This window comes from Varanus komodoensis, unplaced genomic scaffold (assembly GCF_004798865.1).
Source record: "Varanus komodoensis strain SLA01 unplaced genomic scaffold, ASM479886v1 scaffold5, whole genome shotgun sequence".
Taxonomy (NCBI): domain Eukaryota; kingdom Metazoa; phylum Chordata; class Lepidosauria; order Squamata; family Varanidae; genus Varanus; species Varanus komodoensis.
In genome coordinates, this window is record NW_025336087.1 from 35,135,113 (window position 1) to 35,152,468 (window position 17,356).

Consider the following 17,356-nt stretch of genomic DNA (forward strand, 5'->3'; position numbering starts at 1 on the left):
CTTAACTCATTCATCGGGGTAATTCATTTTGCTTACTTTCAGACAATTTAAAACCGTGCTAGGTCAGAAGCACTAATAGTGTGAATGTATACGGCCTGCCTTGCTGCAGCAGCTTTAATAGCCCTGGGGTGAAAATCAATGACACATTTCAATATAAAACCCTTCTGAGATTTTAATAAAGGGGGATATGGTACCTACTTAATCGTCTGAGAATTCTGTCCATAAAGGACCTCTGCAATGAATCACCTCTCTCCCCCACTACTTCTCTCTTGACAAAATTTAAATTGGGGAGCATTAGTGCCTATATATTAGCACAGAGCTATGCAAGACAAGATAATACGAGCATGTCGGGGATGCATAATGGTTCCTAATCAATAACTCTTATTGCTAATCACTGAAAAGGCTGGCTTTAGGTCTATAAAACTGCAGCAATGGAAATGGTAGTGGCAATTCTTCAGAGGCATGGAGAAGCCACATAGAGTTTTCTGTTAGGAATCTAATTTACCGCACTATCGCCTGGTTCTTACTTTCAGATGCTGTCCATGAGCACTTTGCCCAAGATATAAGCAAAAACATCAGGGTCATGACCATAGTCATAGAATAATCAATTTTCTTAAATAACATAGTGCTCTGCCATCTAACAACATATTGGTCTCTGTTACATATTCCCTTGGAAGAACTCAATGATAAAGCACGTTTTTGTTCAATACCTGTTATCTCTATAATTGGATCAGGTAATACATGATATAGAGGACCTTTGCTTCCCTGAGAGCCTTGATAGCCATTACCTGTCAAGAGTAAGAACAGTGGGCTAGGTGGATAACAGTCTGACCTGGGACTGGCCAACTTCCTCTGTCCTAAATTATGCATCTTTCGAATGCCCAGGAAGCATTGTCTTACAAGATGTCTATGCTACTGCTGCGACCACATCAACAGTGGTTATGACGGTGTTTGAATCACTCCTTGCCCTTTGCAATTGACTGACAGAATTTCCTTCACAAAGGTTATCAGTGGCGATCAGTTATGAGGGCCATATGAGCCTAATGCTGTATACCAGCCGCTCTGGAACAGATGCATTGTGCTCATGCCCTTCTTGTGATTTTTCTGCAAGCAGCAGAACACTGGACTAAATAGGCCTTTGGTCTGATCTAGCATGGGTAGATTTAATTTTTACATTTCATTTTCTGCTATTTTCCTCAAAGCTGCCCACACCTGGTATAAAAGAACCCAAGCAATGTTCCTTTAAATACCATTTGCGTAGAAAAAAGTCAGGGGACTCACTAACCATTCCCCAGATAGTAACTCTGTAGGCAGGAACCAGTTCATTTTCTTTTTTAGACCCTGATCCTTTTCCTGAATGGTTTTACAAAAGCAACATGCTGTTGCAGTTGATGAGCAAGATGATATAAAAAGCACAAAGAAAAAAAAAATAGGAAGATTATGGGGATGATTTTAGAAAGGGCACCTGAGAAGGTGTATCAATGATCTGTTTTTAGAACTAATTGACAAGGTACAAATTAACAGGTTGCCAGGGTCAGATTGTTTGCCTGAACATTCTTTAAGAAGTCGAAACATGAAATTGCTATTTAAAAAATGAAAGTACATCTTATCCATACCTATTAAGACCTACTGAATGCAGATAAGCCTTATATCCAAGTAGACATACACAGGGGTCCCCTGCTATTAAAATTAGTTTACTTATTAGAGAATTGGTCAGAAGCTAGCCAAAGGTTTCAAAAGGGGATTCAGGAAGGAATCCAGGAATTACAGGTGAAAAGCAATGCAAGCTCAGCAGTACAGCTGCAGGGACTGCAATTTATGATGTGGGAGGAATAAGTACAAACTGGATTTTAGCACTCTGTAGTGGTTTCTGCTGAAATTCAGTGGCAAACTGCCAGAATTTTTGCTGACATTGCAGCCCACTGACTGGCTGAACCCGGGGCCTTGAAAGTGGGCCCCACCTCTTCCAAGTTGCCCATACTTGCTTTGAAACCATTTTTTCATACTCTTTGGGAACAAATGTGAGAACTCATAAAAACAATAGAGACACCAAGGATTGTTTGTGGGCAGTAGTATTCCCTACCCCACAGCTCCAAACCAGTAGCAAAGAGAGGCGATCTTGTCTTTGGCATTGCATGCCACCTCCAGAGTTTCCTGTCTAGACATTAAGATAAATCTAGATTTTGTATATTTCTACCATCTTGCATCTCTTACATGAGCTGTGTCTATTCTAGTTGTATTCTTTTTTTAAAAAAGAATCACCATTCACAAATTTATGTACAGTATCTGTATAGGGAATTCCTTCAGTATATAGAAAGCCTTATTAATTGTTGGGTGCCCCTGTTTACGTCCAACTGGTAAGCACTTGGTTGCATAAATAGAAGACATGGACACCATGACACTAGGCTTCTGAGAATTCTAGTACACCTGCTCCCCACAGAATTAAAGTTCAAGTGTTCTAAGGTTATGAGCACAGAAAGGAAGCCAACTATATACTATATTTTTGTCAGAAAAAGAGAAAAGGGGTATATATTTTCTCTTACTGAATGTACTGAAATTTCCTCTTTCAATTCCAAACCAGGAGTTATGTGGAAGAGTCCCATGCCCAAGAATCTCTAAATCAGTCACATGACACCAGAATGTACAAAAACAGCATTTTTTTTAATTCTGATTGCCAAATTATTTAAGGCAGGTATAAAAATGAAAGCATTCAATATACATTTTACATAAAATAAACTAGATTACAGCATAAAACAAGTAACCAGGCAATGGCATTAAAGTCTCTCTTCTAAAACGGGATAATTGTAAACATTAAAAAAAAGACTGCAGGACTATTCAAGTAATAGAACAATCACAGACGTCTTCTGGTATGCAGGCTATTGGGTTATTTGCCATTCAAGATTATAAAAAGGACATTTCATTATTCACAGATGCTCATTATTTTCCCATTTAAAATCTATACATTATATACAACACAGTTTTTGTGGTACTGGCAAGCCCATGCCTTCCAAATGTATATTCTTCACAATACACAATTACAATGAAACAGTTAATACAGTAACATTTTACACTGATGCATCTTAATAGGAGCCACCAAATAGACATCTAAATTGTACCAAAGTGTCATCGTCGTCATCACAGTTAGCCTCTATTGAGGGTTGTGGGCAATCTTAGAAGGGTATGCAAGGTTCAGGCACACAGATACATAACATTAGTTATTTACAATTTAAAAAGCAAAAGGAAGAAAAAAGAAACAACAACCTTTTGTGTTAATGCTTTCTAAACAAGACAAATACATTTCTTTTCATTTACTTTGTGGTTTACAACTTAGCAGCAGACTCTATGTGCGAGTCTGATTACCAATACAAAAAAAGTAAAGAATATATATATATATATTTATATTCATATATATATAAGCATATATATATATAAAAAACAGAAGTCTAAATACAGCAACATTTGTTACTCTGTGATAAAAATCTGTAATTTACAAAAATGAAATGACTTGTTTTTGCCTGCCATTAAGGCATTTCAAATTAACACCATGGAACTGATGTCTGTAATAAAGCGCTTCTTTCATGTGATCCAGTCACATGATGATGTACATTTCCATATTTATTATTCTCTGAAAAATAACAGAAAACAGATTATTTTAGAACAATGCAGTTCAATCATTTAAGTCAACCATCTCAATAAGTGAACCCCCTCCCACTGCCAACAATAATGAGTTTTGTTATAGCTACAGTGGACTTGAATTAACTTGCACTTAATTATATATAAGGATTCTATTTCCTTTGAATGATTGAAAAGTAATCCTGTTTAAAACAAGGTAAATAATTCATGAAGAAATGCCTAACACATGCTGTGTGGAGAGTCCTGCTCTTATTTTCCACTAATCCATTGTTTCTTTCAAGTTTACGAAGAGATTTGAGCAAGGATTCAGGCAGAACTCAAGTACATGGCAGAAAGAGATTCAAACATGGATTACAAGATGGTGCATATTGAGTGTATATTTGCAACTACACAAACACAGAGATGCATAAACAAGTCTAAATGCCTCTTCTATGCAGTGCTAAATAACTTGATTTGATATGACTGGCAAATGTCTGCAGACATATTGGTAAGATACATATGATTCAGGAGAACACCGTCTGCCTCAGTATACTATGGTAACAGTTCTGCAGAAAATGCTGCTCTTAACCAAGCAAAGTATCTATAAAAACTAAAATCTTTGTAAACCTCACTCTCCAATATGGCAATTTCCTCTGCCAACTCCCTATTAAGATATCTGTCTTGAATACAATCTAGGGCTTACAGGGCATTTACCTTCTTTGTGCAGGAAACATACCAGATGCAGATGCCTGAGCAGCCACCTGCTGCGTGGCAACAAGGGCAGCAGAGGTCAGCCCTGGAGGAAAGGTAAAACAGTGTATCTCAGTGGATGTATTTCCTCAGTTGGCTGGTACTCAAGAAAGCTGACAATACCTACAGACCTCGGTCTTAATAAGACATGAATCACAACACCATTGCTGCACTTTGTGCAGAAGGCACACACAATTATCGCAGGCAAGCAGAAGGAGAAAAACCAGCTTGCCTGCTCTAACCAGCATGGCTTCTTAAGATTCCACCTAATAGGCATTTTACAAGGGAAGAAGGCATTCTGCCTTATTGTATTCTTTTCCAAGTACTGCACTGCATGGTGCTAAATGGCTTGTATGAATTCCTGAATAGGAAGCTCAGTAGAAATAATAGGCAGTAGGAAACAACAAGAATCAAAAGTCACAGTGAGTTACAGCAACGATGTAGTAGCTACTTGGAACATAATACTTTCATAATAGCTATCATTTTAACGCTTTTCCTTTTGAATGCACATAATGTATCCCATAAGGCGTATGGAAGCATTGAATTGCATTTTGAAACAGTCAAGACTTCTACACAAGGAAGAAAGGAACTGCTAAGGCATTGAGTGAACATAATGAATTAATGCTATTTAAGCTACAAATGCTATAGCGGCTCTTTTTGGCACATGAGAAAATTCTCCTTTTAATATTGCTAGAATACAGAGGCAGATGGAAAAAAAGCTCTTTTGTGTATGTTACTAAGCACCTTCATTAATATTTGGCCAGTAACAACCAGAGATCTGACTGGCAATTTTCTTTCCTGCATAGAATTATTCAATTTTTTAAAAACAATGTTTCTATGAGAGGCTGTTTATATTATTTGCACCAGGTAATGGACATGCTTTTGCCTGAGCTGTCCCCACACTGTCATGTAGTAGACTACTTGGGCTGCAATCCTGTACACAATTATCTGAGAAGTCCCTCGGAAGTTAACAGGACTTTCTTCTAAATAGCCAAGTATATGATCATGCACTTAGCACTTCAAGCGTTTAGACAGCAAGCTTCTGTACTGCTCAAGAACTATGGAAACACTGTATTTGTGGAAATACAGCATCCTCTGCTAGGGATATAGCATACTTAGTAAGAATTCATACATCAGTGCAAGCACTGCATCTTACCTTGAAATGGGTCATATTGACCAGGAATTAGTGGGTATCCCATTCCAACATGGGTGTGGTGGTGTGTATGAAGATGCCGCTGGCTAAAGGGTGAATGGCGCTCTCTCTCCCGCTCTGCTTCTCTCTCCCGCTCAGCTGTAGATTTTTCCACAGGCTGACAACAAGAAGGTGTTGAAGCAATTAACATACTGCTCAGGGTCAAAGCAGGTGGCAAGCAGTACATCACACTGTGGTCTGCACTGATTTTCCAACTCAGACTAGTTTTATATCAGAACAGGCATCATTTCTCAGGTATGGCACTGCTGTTTGTAGAAAAGATACAACCTCAGCAGAGCACAACTGCTCCAAACACTCTCTTTCCTCATCAACTCTGGACCTGAGTTACTTTACGTTCAGCTAACAGCTTGTACCTCAAATCTGAGTCACTGGTAGGTTAGCTAATGGACTTTTCCAGTTTGGTCTGGGAATAAAACCAGCCCTTATTGGCCTCAGAAGCAAACATCCCTCCTCTCCACCTTATCTTAACATAAGATACTACAAAAACCATGGCAATGTAGTTGCTGACTTCTAGAGGAACAGAAACTGCTCGTAGAATATATTTCCTCTCCCCGCTTCTATACCCCAAACTTGCCCCACATCTGTGCCCGAGTATTTGGGCACCCTACAGAGCAGATTTGGGGATGTGCAGGTGGCTGTGGGAGATGGAAGAGCCAGGGGAAACCCACCTACAATAGAAAATCTGCTATTGCAACACTGGATTTAACTCCTAAAAAGTCCAATTTGTATGCACTACCTTAGAATGGGTAAATACAGTTTAAAGGTAAATACATAAAACAGATTACATAATTGGCATAGAAATCATATAAAAGTCTAAATTAAACCCCCGACTCCTTAACCTTGGCTGCCAAATAGCAGCTCAAATCAACCTATCTTCTTACCACATTATTATTTTCCAAATAAGAAGTATCTGCTATAATACAACTTAAGTACAGTTTTCTGTATGTCTGGATTTCTATTCAAATGAGTGTGCTTTGGTCAAAAGGAGGCAAACTGGTACCTTCCAGATATTTTGAAGTAGAATCCCTGTAATTCCTAGCCACAGGCCATGTTGACTAGAGCTTCTGGGAGCTGTAGGCCTAAACACTCGGAGGGAACCAAGCAGCTTTGGCTAAAGGATGAGGTGGGAGGTGGTGGGGAATTGCAGAAAAGCTTATCGCTTCAAAAGCACACTTGATTTGCTAGAGAAAGAGCCCTCCTACATCCAGACATTGCCTATGGTATCTACTATCATTTGAGCCACGCATCTCACTTTATGATGCTGACATGAAATATCACAGATAGTAAGGCATTGCGTCTAGCAATGTTTCTGGTGGGGTACTATTTAAAGGAGCTTGGCAGGTCCAGATATAAATAGAAACTTTTGTATTTATATGAAATTCCGGCTCTGCTCCAGAAATAGGCCACCAGGTAGCAGTCATCCTCTCTTACCCCCAATTCCAATCTTCCCCACTAAAAGCAATTCTGTAGCAAGAAGAGATGTCTTACAGCAGGAGACTTGCTACGATACTGGTTGGCATGCTGTTGCAACAAATCCAGTGCTTTAGATTCAGTGGTTGATTTTACGCTGATGCTTGGGCTGGTATTGACTTTTTCCACCTCTTCTCTCCCGGACATCTTCCCATAAACAGGATAATGAAACCCTGGCGAGAGATAGGCCCCTGCAGATAAACAATAAATGCAATAACAAGATACTGTTTACATTTGGGGCAGGCAATTCCAGATACATCAAACACAGATTACAAAAGTTATATTCAAGCAATCTGATTTCCCATCTCCACCCCAGCTAATTTAGTCTAATGAATGGAGGTTATAAAGAGGGTTGAGCTTACAGTCATTTCAAATCTTTATGGGTCCTCTTAAGTGAAAGGAATAGTAACTGTAATGGTTCTGACAGTAAGTGCTTAGAATATTTTTATAGGCAATAAACTATCTGTCAGTGTAATGGCCGTAGCTGAATGTCACTGGATGTGGAAACTGTGTCTGGGAATGTTGACAGTTCATAAAAAAGCAACAGCATGTGTTAAATCTATTTCACTCCTAGAACTTTGCAAAACAAATATCATCTGTGAAGCTGCTGCTTCTCCTCTGCTACAAACCAGCAATGCCAACAGATAGGCTATCGCCCCGTTTGTGCCCATCTAGCCGTACTCAGTACGCACCTGGGTAGCTGTGCATGAGAACAGGAGACACAGCCCGGTATGCAGGATGATTAGGATCATACATTTGTGGGTAAGGGTAGGCGTGCAAGTACTGTATGTATGACTGATGCTGGGTTATTGGAGAGGAAACAGCCACTCTAGCACCACGTGACTCCTTCCAATTCACAGGAGTCTTTCGATCATCATTTTTTATCTTGTTCTCCTCAAGTGACTGTGAATCAGAACGCTTGATCTCCTTAGGCTCCTCTTTAATGCTGTTTAATGAGACAGGAAGGTTGGAGAAAGAAGCTTCCTTATTAGGCGTTTTTCTGGGGCTATCTTCTTTTAACTTTTTTTCACGTTCCAGTTCCTCTGCTTTCTGTTGATCAAGGTATTTTGGCTGATATACATAATGGTGCCATGTTCTTGTATCTGGGTCCTGATATAAGAGAAGGAAAAAAGAAGAAGAAGAAAACCTTAATTTACATTATAAAAGAAGAATCTTCACAGCCACATTGGTCCAGAAAACAAGAAACAGAAGGGAAAAAAAGACGGGAGGGAAGGGAAGGGAAGGGAAGGGAAGGGAAGGGAAGGGAAGGGAAGGGAAGGGAAGGGAAGGGAAGAGAGAGAGAAGCCAAGATCTACTTTAGGCTTTGATCCAGTTCACACTTCATGGTGGGAATTCCTGGGTAATTTAATGCAAGAATTGCTAGGATCAACAGAGGAGAGTGTTTATTTCGGGGATGCTTCATGACATGTGAACCTTAAACTCTGGATTCTTTACAGGTTGAACTATACAGAATTAATCCAAAATTGCCCATAATTTGTTTCTGGGTTGTATAACCCACCTGCACTTCCAGATTTGCATATACTGAAAGAATCTAAATTACAACTACAATAGTGAGAACATGACTTGTGTCCCGTTAATCCCTATTGCTGCCATAATGTGCAAACATATTGTTTTAATTTCATTGGTCATGTCACATGCTGCTCTTTTTTTTTAAAAGGTCTCCTGCACAAAGCATGAGGCCATGCTTTGGCCTGGTTATCATGTTACAGTGATCTATAAAATGGTTGAGTAGTGGTTGATTATCAAATTGTAGGTTGTTGTCACTGAACTGTGGGTCACCCTAATGCATTAACTGTGCCTGTTCCTGTAGGCTGTTAAACACAAACAACCCAGGAAGAGAATCAGTGGTTTGCTGTTGGGTGGTAAACTAGGATTTGCTCATGGTTAACAACTCAGAGCCTGGGTTTGCTTAATGCAACAATCCACCATGACTAATTAGCTACAATGGATTATTCTGTAGTCCAAACTGATCCCCACAATGTGGGGGGGGGGGTTTGGCAGCAAGCCAGCCTGATAACCAATGGCTTATTCTAAGGGCTGTTTGTCCCACAACAGGTTGTTATACTATCTGAAACTGGGCAACAATTTCATTGTGAGGTGTGGGGATCACCCAGCAAGCAGCAATTTTGTCCTCTTTGTGATCTCACCCCTTCTGTGACATCTTCTCCACCAATACCCAAACAGCACTTTGGAGGAATTCCCAAGAGTTTACTATCCTCTCTTTTCCCTGAAAATTGAAATGAGTAATTTTTTTTTGTTCTTCTTTTGCTGCAACTGCTGTTGCAGTTATCTGATAAATTTAGTTTTATAGATTTTCTTGTAGGTTACACCTGTCAAAGAAATGGCCAAGTACAGAAGGTAATTTTAATGGAAATTGATAAGGCTCCGTATAGGCTAATCTGAATACAGTCAACTGGAATACACTCCAACTGACCAATTGTCTAGTTGCCAATTCAAAAGCACAGTATATTCATGAAACATATATTTACAAATATGGATTTGCAAATATAGTCTACTTTAATTTATGCTAATTTTGGCCAGTTGGGAAAAGCTTAAAATATGAAGGCCATCAAACTGAGACTCAATACAGACAAGGTGGAGGTGCTGTTGGTGGGTAGGCTGTCTGTCCAGTTGGGAGATATTCAACTTCTCCTGGATGGGGATGCACTGCCCCTAAAGGACACGGTTTGTAGTTTCGGGGTGCTCCAAGATCCAGAATTGTCACTTGCATCACAAGTGTCTCAGTAGCATGGAGCACCTTCTATCCGCTTAGTCTGATCTACCAAATACAACCCAATCTGGACAAGAGCCTAGCTACAGTAATCCACACTGTGGTAACCTCTTGTTAGAACTGTTGTAATATTCTCTCTGTGGGGCTGCTTTTGGAAACAGACCAGAAACTTCAATTGAATCAAAACAGGGTGGCATGGATGTTAATGGGGAGTGCCTTCAAGATTGTATTATGCATCTTTCAGCTGCACTGGCTCTGGATGGAGGTCTGGACATGATTCAAAGTGGTTGTACTAACACTGAAAGCCCTAAACGGCTTGGGACCAGGTTATCTGAAGGAATGCTGCCTCCAGTATGTACCTACCCAGGCCTTAAGATAATCTTTTGAGGTTCTTCTTAGGGAGTCACCTCTGAAGGAAGTAAGGAAAGTGGCAACCAGATGAAGGGCCTTTTCGATTGTAACCTGTTTATGAAATCAGCTCCCCAAAGTAGTACACCTGGTGCCTATCCTTTTCTCTTTCTGGTACCTGGTTCTCCAGATGTTTTAATAGTTAAACTTTATTTTTAATATTATATTTTATATCATTACTGTACCTGTATTTTCAACCTGATTATACTGGTAGTGGCCTTGTCAGATTCTATTACTGTGCCTATGTTTGTACCTTGATATGGTGATGGTGGCCTTGTTATGACCGGTTGTTTTAGTAATTTTACTGGTTTTATTACTTTGTTGTATTGAGCATGTTTCATCTCTTTGATCTTGTGAACTATGGGGTGGTTAAAATATCTAACAAACAAATACTGATGTGTATAAAAGGTTTACCTTCTGGCTTAAAAAGACTGGCCAGGATGCACACACCCAGGGAGGTATTAAGTACTGTGATATTAAGTACTCTCACATACCAGCCCCCATCCATGCTTCATGGCAAACCTCTTTGGTGTGAGCATTTTAAAAGCATATTCCAATATGTCACCAGGCCTTGAAATTCAAAGGAAACAAGTAAAAAAACTTCCACTCTATAAGCCCAAACAGTGGGACACACATAACACAGCACTTTGAAAACTGCATAGTCCTCACTGTAAAGGTGAAGACCTTTTTATTTTCCCAAACATGTTAGTCTCTTTTAAATCTGCTACTGTATTTTATATTTTTGCACTGTATCGCTAGCATGCTCCTCTATTTTTTGCTAGCCCTCTATTTATTTGTCACAATTATCAGTATGTATGGCAAGTCTGTAGTTTTGCAAAATATTTCACACACTGGAGGCTTGTGTCTATAGTTGTGGATACTGCATTTGCAACATCGTTAGTGAAGAATTTCACATTCTTGTATGAAACAGTGACTAGCATGGAACGAATTTATTTATCTTTTCCCTGCTTGATACAATGGTTTATTCTTTTCCATCTCAATTTGAGCCTTGGCTACTGGGCCACATAACAAACAAACAAACAAACAATTTCCAAAGCACAAACTGCAATGTACCTATCTCCATATTCACTGACAACTTAGCGGCCAATCCTATGCATGCTTAAAGGAAAAAAAAGTTATAAACTTCCAGGATTCTCCAGGCAATGCTGGGAGTAGTAGGCCTTTTTTCTGTCTAAACATACATAATTCTGTGCTGCTTCCACAATATTGTGCTGCTTTATTCAAATTTTGCTTATAAGACTTATCCCATTGGATACACATGTTAAGATCATCTTAAAATATGGGAGAGCATTTGCTTCTATTATACCATGTGACTGGCATGTTCTTGCTTTCTCTACAACTATTCAGGCCTAGAAACTAAAATAGTTTCTTTTTCCATGAACTAAAGAGTTCGAGTCTAGATGAGCATGGATGAGCAGGAAGTAGAATACCTAGAATCTGGATAACAGCTTGATTTCACGTCAATATAACAACAATATAACAACTGCCACTGTTTCTGTATCAAATACATGAAACTATCTGCTGCAGATGCACCATGCACATGCCAAAAAGGAGAGTGCCCTTTGAGAAAAATCCATTTACAAATGGGTATCTGTTCAGCAGTAGTAAAGCAGATCTGTATGGTACCTTGGTTAACTGACATCACAGTCATTTTAAGACAGAGGTCTGAAAGTGCAGAAAAAGTGCTAAGTTCTCCACAGCAGATGTTTATATTGGCTGAGGTTTATAAGGCTTCTGCAATGAACATGATTTAATTCAAGTCATGTCAGTGGAACTATGATACATTCAAGTGGAAAGCCTGAGTGAACATTAATGCACACAGTTTAAGTAGCGCACATAGTCCAAGTCTTCATTTAACAAAAGGAATGGATTGCTAAAGTCACAAAAGCCTTCCTACAGGTTCAGAAGAAAAGTGCCTGAGAGAAAGCACAGAAAACTCATCACTCACTGGTTCACTACTCTTATTGAGTATCAAAAAGGAATGTATATGATACACGGTGATAAAATGCACCGTTGCAGGCTCTAGGCAGAACAGGTGTAGTAACAAGGGAGGTACAGGGCCTTTTTGAATCCAGCCTTTAGAAGCCACCCTTAGTCTTCAAACATCATCTGACTGTTACTCCCTTCTACCTTGCCCTGTCCTGACTTTCAACTCACAACTCCCCCCACTCCAATCCCTTTTGCTTTTTGTGCCATGCCTTTTACAGTGCAAGTCTAACAGCATGAATTGTTTCATTATGAAACTTTGTAAGCTGCTCCAAGTGTGTGCTTGGAAGAATGGAATAAAAGAGTAGAACAGAAATACAGCAAATAAAGGAGGTTCAACTAGCCATGAACAAAAGCTTCCTTCTGCTGAGTCGGTCATATGTGTGTCTTCCAGAGGGATGTACATTGTTTCAGAAGTCCAAAATATATATGGCTGAAGTATTGTGAAATAAGAAAATGAAGGAGTAGCCCTCCTCTTGCTATACTTGTGCAGCTTCCAACATGACTTGAGCACAGGGAAGACTGGATTTATTTTCTCTGCAAAGGGCCTGTACATCTTACCAGGCTTCCAATTTTCCATTTGCCTGGCCATTAGGTGTATATAAAAATTGCTACCAACTGCCAGATCACCACTTCTGACTTAAGAAGAGTGAACACAGCAAATGGCTTTGATACTTGCAGTACACTTTTAACATAGGCTCTGTAATGAAGATTACACTCAAGGTTATCTTGTAACCTCTGCTAGTATCGCTGCACAATGAGAGCATGGTGATAAACATTATGTTGACCGTAACAAACACACTGACAGCACACTTCCATGCCTTAATTTCACCATGTTCCATGAGGTTTACTTCCAGGCATGTGTGCATAGGACCACAGGCTTCTGATATGACAAAAGCATTATCTACTATGAATTAGCTAGTCTTTTCTGCCCCCAAAGCCTCACCTGTTTAAACCTTGTTGTAGGATCTACTCCAGTCTGTTTCATAGAATCCATGACAGATTTCATTTCCACAGCCTCCTTTATGAGCTGGTGGTTTTCCATTTGCTTTGCTTTGAAGCTATCTGACTGAATCTGTTGCTGATGACTGGAAAGAATGTGTGATTTGCTTGTTTCCTCAGTTTTATTTGAGACCGATGACCCTATTTTAGTGTTGTTTTTACTGGCCTCGGCAGTTGAAGGTGCTTTCGAGATAGTAGCAGAAGGGATATTTTTTAGCTTGTCATCTTTTACCAGGTCTTTAAGGGGAAGCTCGCTTTTCCTTTCACACTCTCTTACAGTTTGTGCCATTTTCTGTTCCGCCAATCTCTGGTCCTCATAATATTTTTCATATTGCTGCCTGTAAGCAGGATTAGAGGCCATTAAGGACTTTTGGTCCATGTAAAGCCCATAAGCATACTGGCCATAGTAAAGTGACTGGGCAAGTGCAGGATGCCTCTGAGTTATTACTGACTGATGTTGAGGCTGTAAGGTAGTGGAACTGGCTTCACTTTTTTTGGACTCTGTTGGCTCTACCTTGTCTTTCTTCTCACCCTCTTCCTCTGCCTCCTTTTTGATCTTCATTCCCTGTGTGTTATTGCTGTTCCCAGCTGCAGGGGTGTTGACTTGTCCAGAGTGCATGTAACTTGGAGAATAATAAGGATCGTAGCCATGGTAATAGGGAGAATGGGACTCTTTTACTTGGGTTGGTTGTACAGGGGTTGAGGAATGCCCTTTTACAACACTGTCCTTATTATTAGAAATAATATCTGAGGGGGAGCTGGCCTTTGACCTCATACCCTCTGACCTGCTGTCAGAACCACCATCGTCTGCAGCATCGGAGATATCTGAGTAAGCAGGGCTGTTGGTTTTAGCAGCCGCACCCTCTGCACCATTTTGTGTCAACACATGTAGTGGCGCCATTGATGACTGTCCATTCACCAAAGTGCTGCATTCCATTCTGGAGGCACTCCCTATAGAAGGGCTGGGCGCATTGTCTGTGAAAGTGTAAACCTTATCAGCTTCAGCTTTAATGCTTGCCATCCTGCTCTCTTGAGACTCTGACAGTCCATTAGCTAACACTTCATTCTTGCTGAGATGTTCCTTTAAAAAATGCCCGGCAATCTCTTTCACAGACCCTTTTGTGTCCTCTAACTTTCCCAGCTTCAAATCCATTTTAGGACTTCCACTCTCTTTGCTTTCTTTGTCCTTCAGCTTTCGCTTCTCCTTTTTCTTTTTGTCTTTGAGTAACGTGAGAGCTGGGTTTACAGTGCTTGGCTCTCCCATAATTGTGGGCTTTGGTTGAATAGGTTTTAGCGGAGGGCTCTTTGGTGTCGCCTGCACAACAGTTGTTGTTAGTGAGGACAATCCTGGTATTGAACCGGTGGTGGTGGTTGTAAAGGCTGCCGTGGGTATAGCTATTAATTGAGGCGGTGTTGGAGCTGGAGCTGGTGCAATGGGTCTGGCAGTTTTAAGCTTTGCGAGGTTTTTATCTACTTTGCAGTTACTGGATTTCTTGCCTTTGTCTTTCTCACCCAGGTTCTTCTTGTCTATCAGTCCTTCGGCCTCCAGTTTGGGCATTTCAGTGGCCAGACTACTTTCTGCAACTGAGCAGTTCTCTAAAGTCACTGTCATATTAGAAATGACTGGCAGGCTGTTCAGTTCACTGTTCAAGCCTCTCTTTTTGCCAGAATTCCTACTATTAGCAGTCTGCTCCCTCTTTCCCTTTGGCGTTCCAGGGGTACTGAGGGAACAAGGGGATGTAGGTGCCTTCAGCTGATCCAAGTGTGATAAACTTGTGCTTGGCTCACTGCATTCAAGTGCCACATTGCTGAGAGCTTCCTCACAATCTGAGATTTTGTCTTCACTGTCAGGCTCAAATTCCAGCTTATTTTCTGGGTCTAAATGTGCATGAGCCTGGTGATACCTCAACCCATTAATGTGCTTGTACTTTTTGTTGCAATTGGGATGGGGGCAATCAATCAAAACTGGAGAAGAGCAGCCTTGGTCCAAAAAAGTAGTCTCTGGCTTTCCCTGGGGAGTAGTTGGAGTGCTTCTAGAATTGGTACGAACACGTTTTCCAGATTTATTGTCTTCTGAGCTGGAGTTCAAGTCTAGCTCCATGGGTGGCTTGTTCTTCCTCTTATTGGTGGACAAGGGGCTGACTTTGATATCCTCCATGGCACAGTTTGGGGGTGTCCTGCGGCCACTAGAATTAAGGCTTCCCCGTCTCCCTTTTCCATTGGCACCACCTCTGTTCTTGTTCTGCAGTCCTCTAGACTCTGTAAAGCTAACATCAGCCCCAGGTGCAGCTGCAGCTGCTGCAGACCTTGCTCGTTTTCCTCTTCCACGGCCTCCTCGCATTTCCAGGTCGCTCGTTGGTGATTCACAAAATCTGTGCAAACAAAATCAGATTTCAGACAGGAGGGACCAAATCACACTATCATAAACGAACTTACAGCAATTCCACAGAAAACAAGCACTGTTGGTGTCATCCTTAAAAGAAGAGAAGAATAGACTCTAAAATTCTTGGGGTGGGGGACAGAGAAAGATTTATTTGTTTGTCATGTATACTTACACAAACAATCCCTGAGTTACTAATCGCCAAGTTATGGACAACCTGTACTTATGAATGAACTGCCATAACATCTATTAATTTTTTAAAATTACTGTGGAACATTGTCATTCCTGTAGAAAGAGAGGAAGCACCACAATAAGGGAGGAAGTGAAAGGGAGAGAAGGGGGCCTCCAAAGCCTCTTTCCTGCTCTGCCCATCTGAAGAGGGAAATCATTCCAGCATTTCCTTGCTACAAAGAGGAGATATGAATGAGTTTTGGCAGGGTGTTGGGGACTAGAGATATATTTGACTTGGAGATAAATTTCCATTTTTTCAGGAATGGAATTCATCCATAACCTAGGACTGCCTGTACCCTTCTAACAAGCCCCTAAAACAACTAATACCAAAGCAAGTTTAAAATACACACTGGATTAAAATGGAAAAAAAAGAACAGGAAAAAATAACATGAATACTAAAAGCACAAAAGGAGCCAGCTCTAATAAAACTGTGAAGTCATAAGGGGTTGCTAATTAAAGGAAGGGAGAGAGTGAGCCAACACTCTTTGGTGTTCCAAAGATAAAGCACCACAATGGGGGAGATCCTTTGGCTGGTTGTCACCTGTGACATCTTGCATTGTGGGGGCACCCATAACAGGCCTCTTCTATGGATTTCAAGGTATGGGACACTTCCTTTCAACAACCACCTCTCAATACCCCCATGGCGTATTTGTTCTTCTCATGTAAAGTTTCAGTTACATGGGATTTTTATTAGTCTCTGTCCAGTTTTCATGCCAAAGTTTGGAGGAGAAAGCAGAGAAAAACCAGATGCATGACCGTTTACCTGGGAGGAGCCCAATCGTGTTTTGTGCAATCAAGCAACGTTCCAACATATGTTTTATTCCGCCACGTAACATTTACGACTAGGACACCTGGAAATAAGAGAGGAACAAAAATTAACCAGTAAGTTTTGAAAAAAAATGGGAAGGGGGAAAAGAGCTCTACTCTCATTTGTTTTCAAAGGTTGTACTTTACAAGCTTCCTGTTTCTTGGTTTCACTAACCTCCAATTGAAACCTGCAGGCAAGTGTGTAAGTGTGTGTGTGAGAGAGAGATTGCACACAAGGCAAGAAAGAAGGAGTAATCAAGATACATCTGTGAAAAGGAAATGATTTTTTTTTTTCTGAGTCCTGCTGTAAAAAGGCAACAGCCGACTCTTAATTTTGCTATTATGGCACATAATTGCCTTCGTTTGGCAGCCAACTAGCATAAACTGAGTACCAGTAACTAGTGTTTAAAGCAGTAGGTGACTTATGAAGAATCTGCTTTGTCTCCAAAAATAGAACAATTATGATTTTAGTTATTTGAAATTATATGTATTTCAAAGACACATCAGATTCTACAATTTATTATTAGATACAGAAAACATCTATCCTTTATTCAGTCTGACCTTGTATGACCTTCATTTATCCTAACTGCAATATAACCAGAAGTATTCTGCAACTAAAACATTAGTTTTAAATACCATTCTTTATACATTATTTTACAGCCAAAACATATGAACTGAAGATCAGTGTGCCCATAAATGATTATGCAATCCTTTATTAAACAAA

At 40.2% G+C, this 17,356-nt stretch overlaps 1 protein-coding gene across 4 annotated transcripts in view; it reads right to left on the reverse strand.

Moving 5' to 3' along the window:
- Window positions 1-2,642: 2,642 nt before the first annotated feature.
- ZNF608 (zinc finger protein 608) overlaps window positions 2,643-17,356 on the reverse strand; it is a 128,417-nt gene continuing 113,703 nt past the window's right edge. For 3 of the 4 annotated variants that reach the window (XM_044445762.1, XM_044445761.1, XM_044445763.1), the window contains exons 4-10: window positions 16,589-16,676; window positions 13,159-15,586; window positions 7,738-8,155; window positions 7,064-7,236; window positions 5,519-5,672; window positions 4,327-4,408; window positions 2,643-3,625 (exon numbers count right to left, since the gene is read on the reverse strand). In XM_044445762.1, the coding sequence (XP_044301697.1) occupies window positions 3,619-3,625; window positions 4,327-4,408; window positions 5,519-5,672; window positions 7,064-7,236; window positions 7,738-8,155; window positions 13,159-15,586; window positions 16,589-16,676 (3,350 nt within the window). In that variant the 3' untranslated portion in view covers window positions 2,643-3,618. Of the gene's footprint in view, window positions 3,626-3,682; window positions 4,409-5,518; window positions 5,673-7,063; window positions 7,237-7,737; window positions 8,156-13,158; window positions 15,587-16,588; window positions 16,677-17,356 lie in introns of those variants that run through there. The other variant, XM_044445764.1, reaches the window with a different exon arrangement.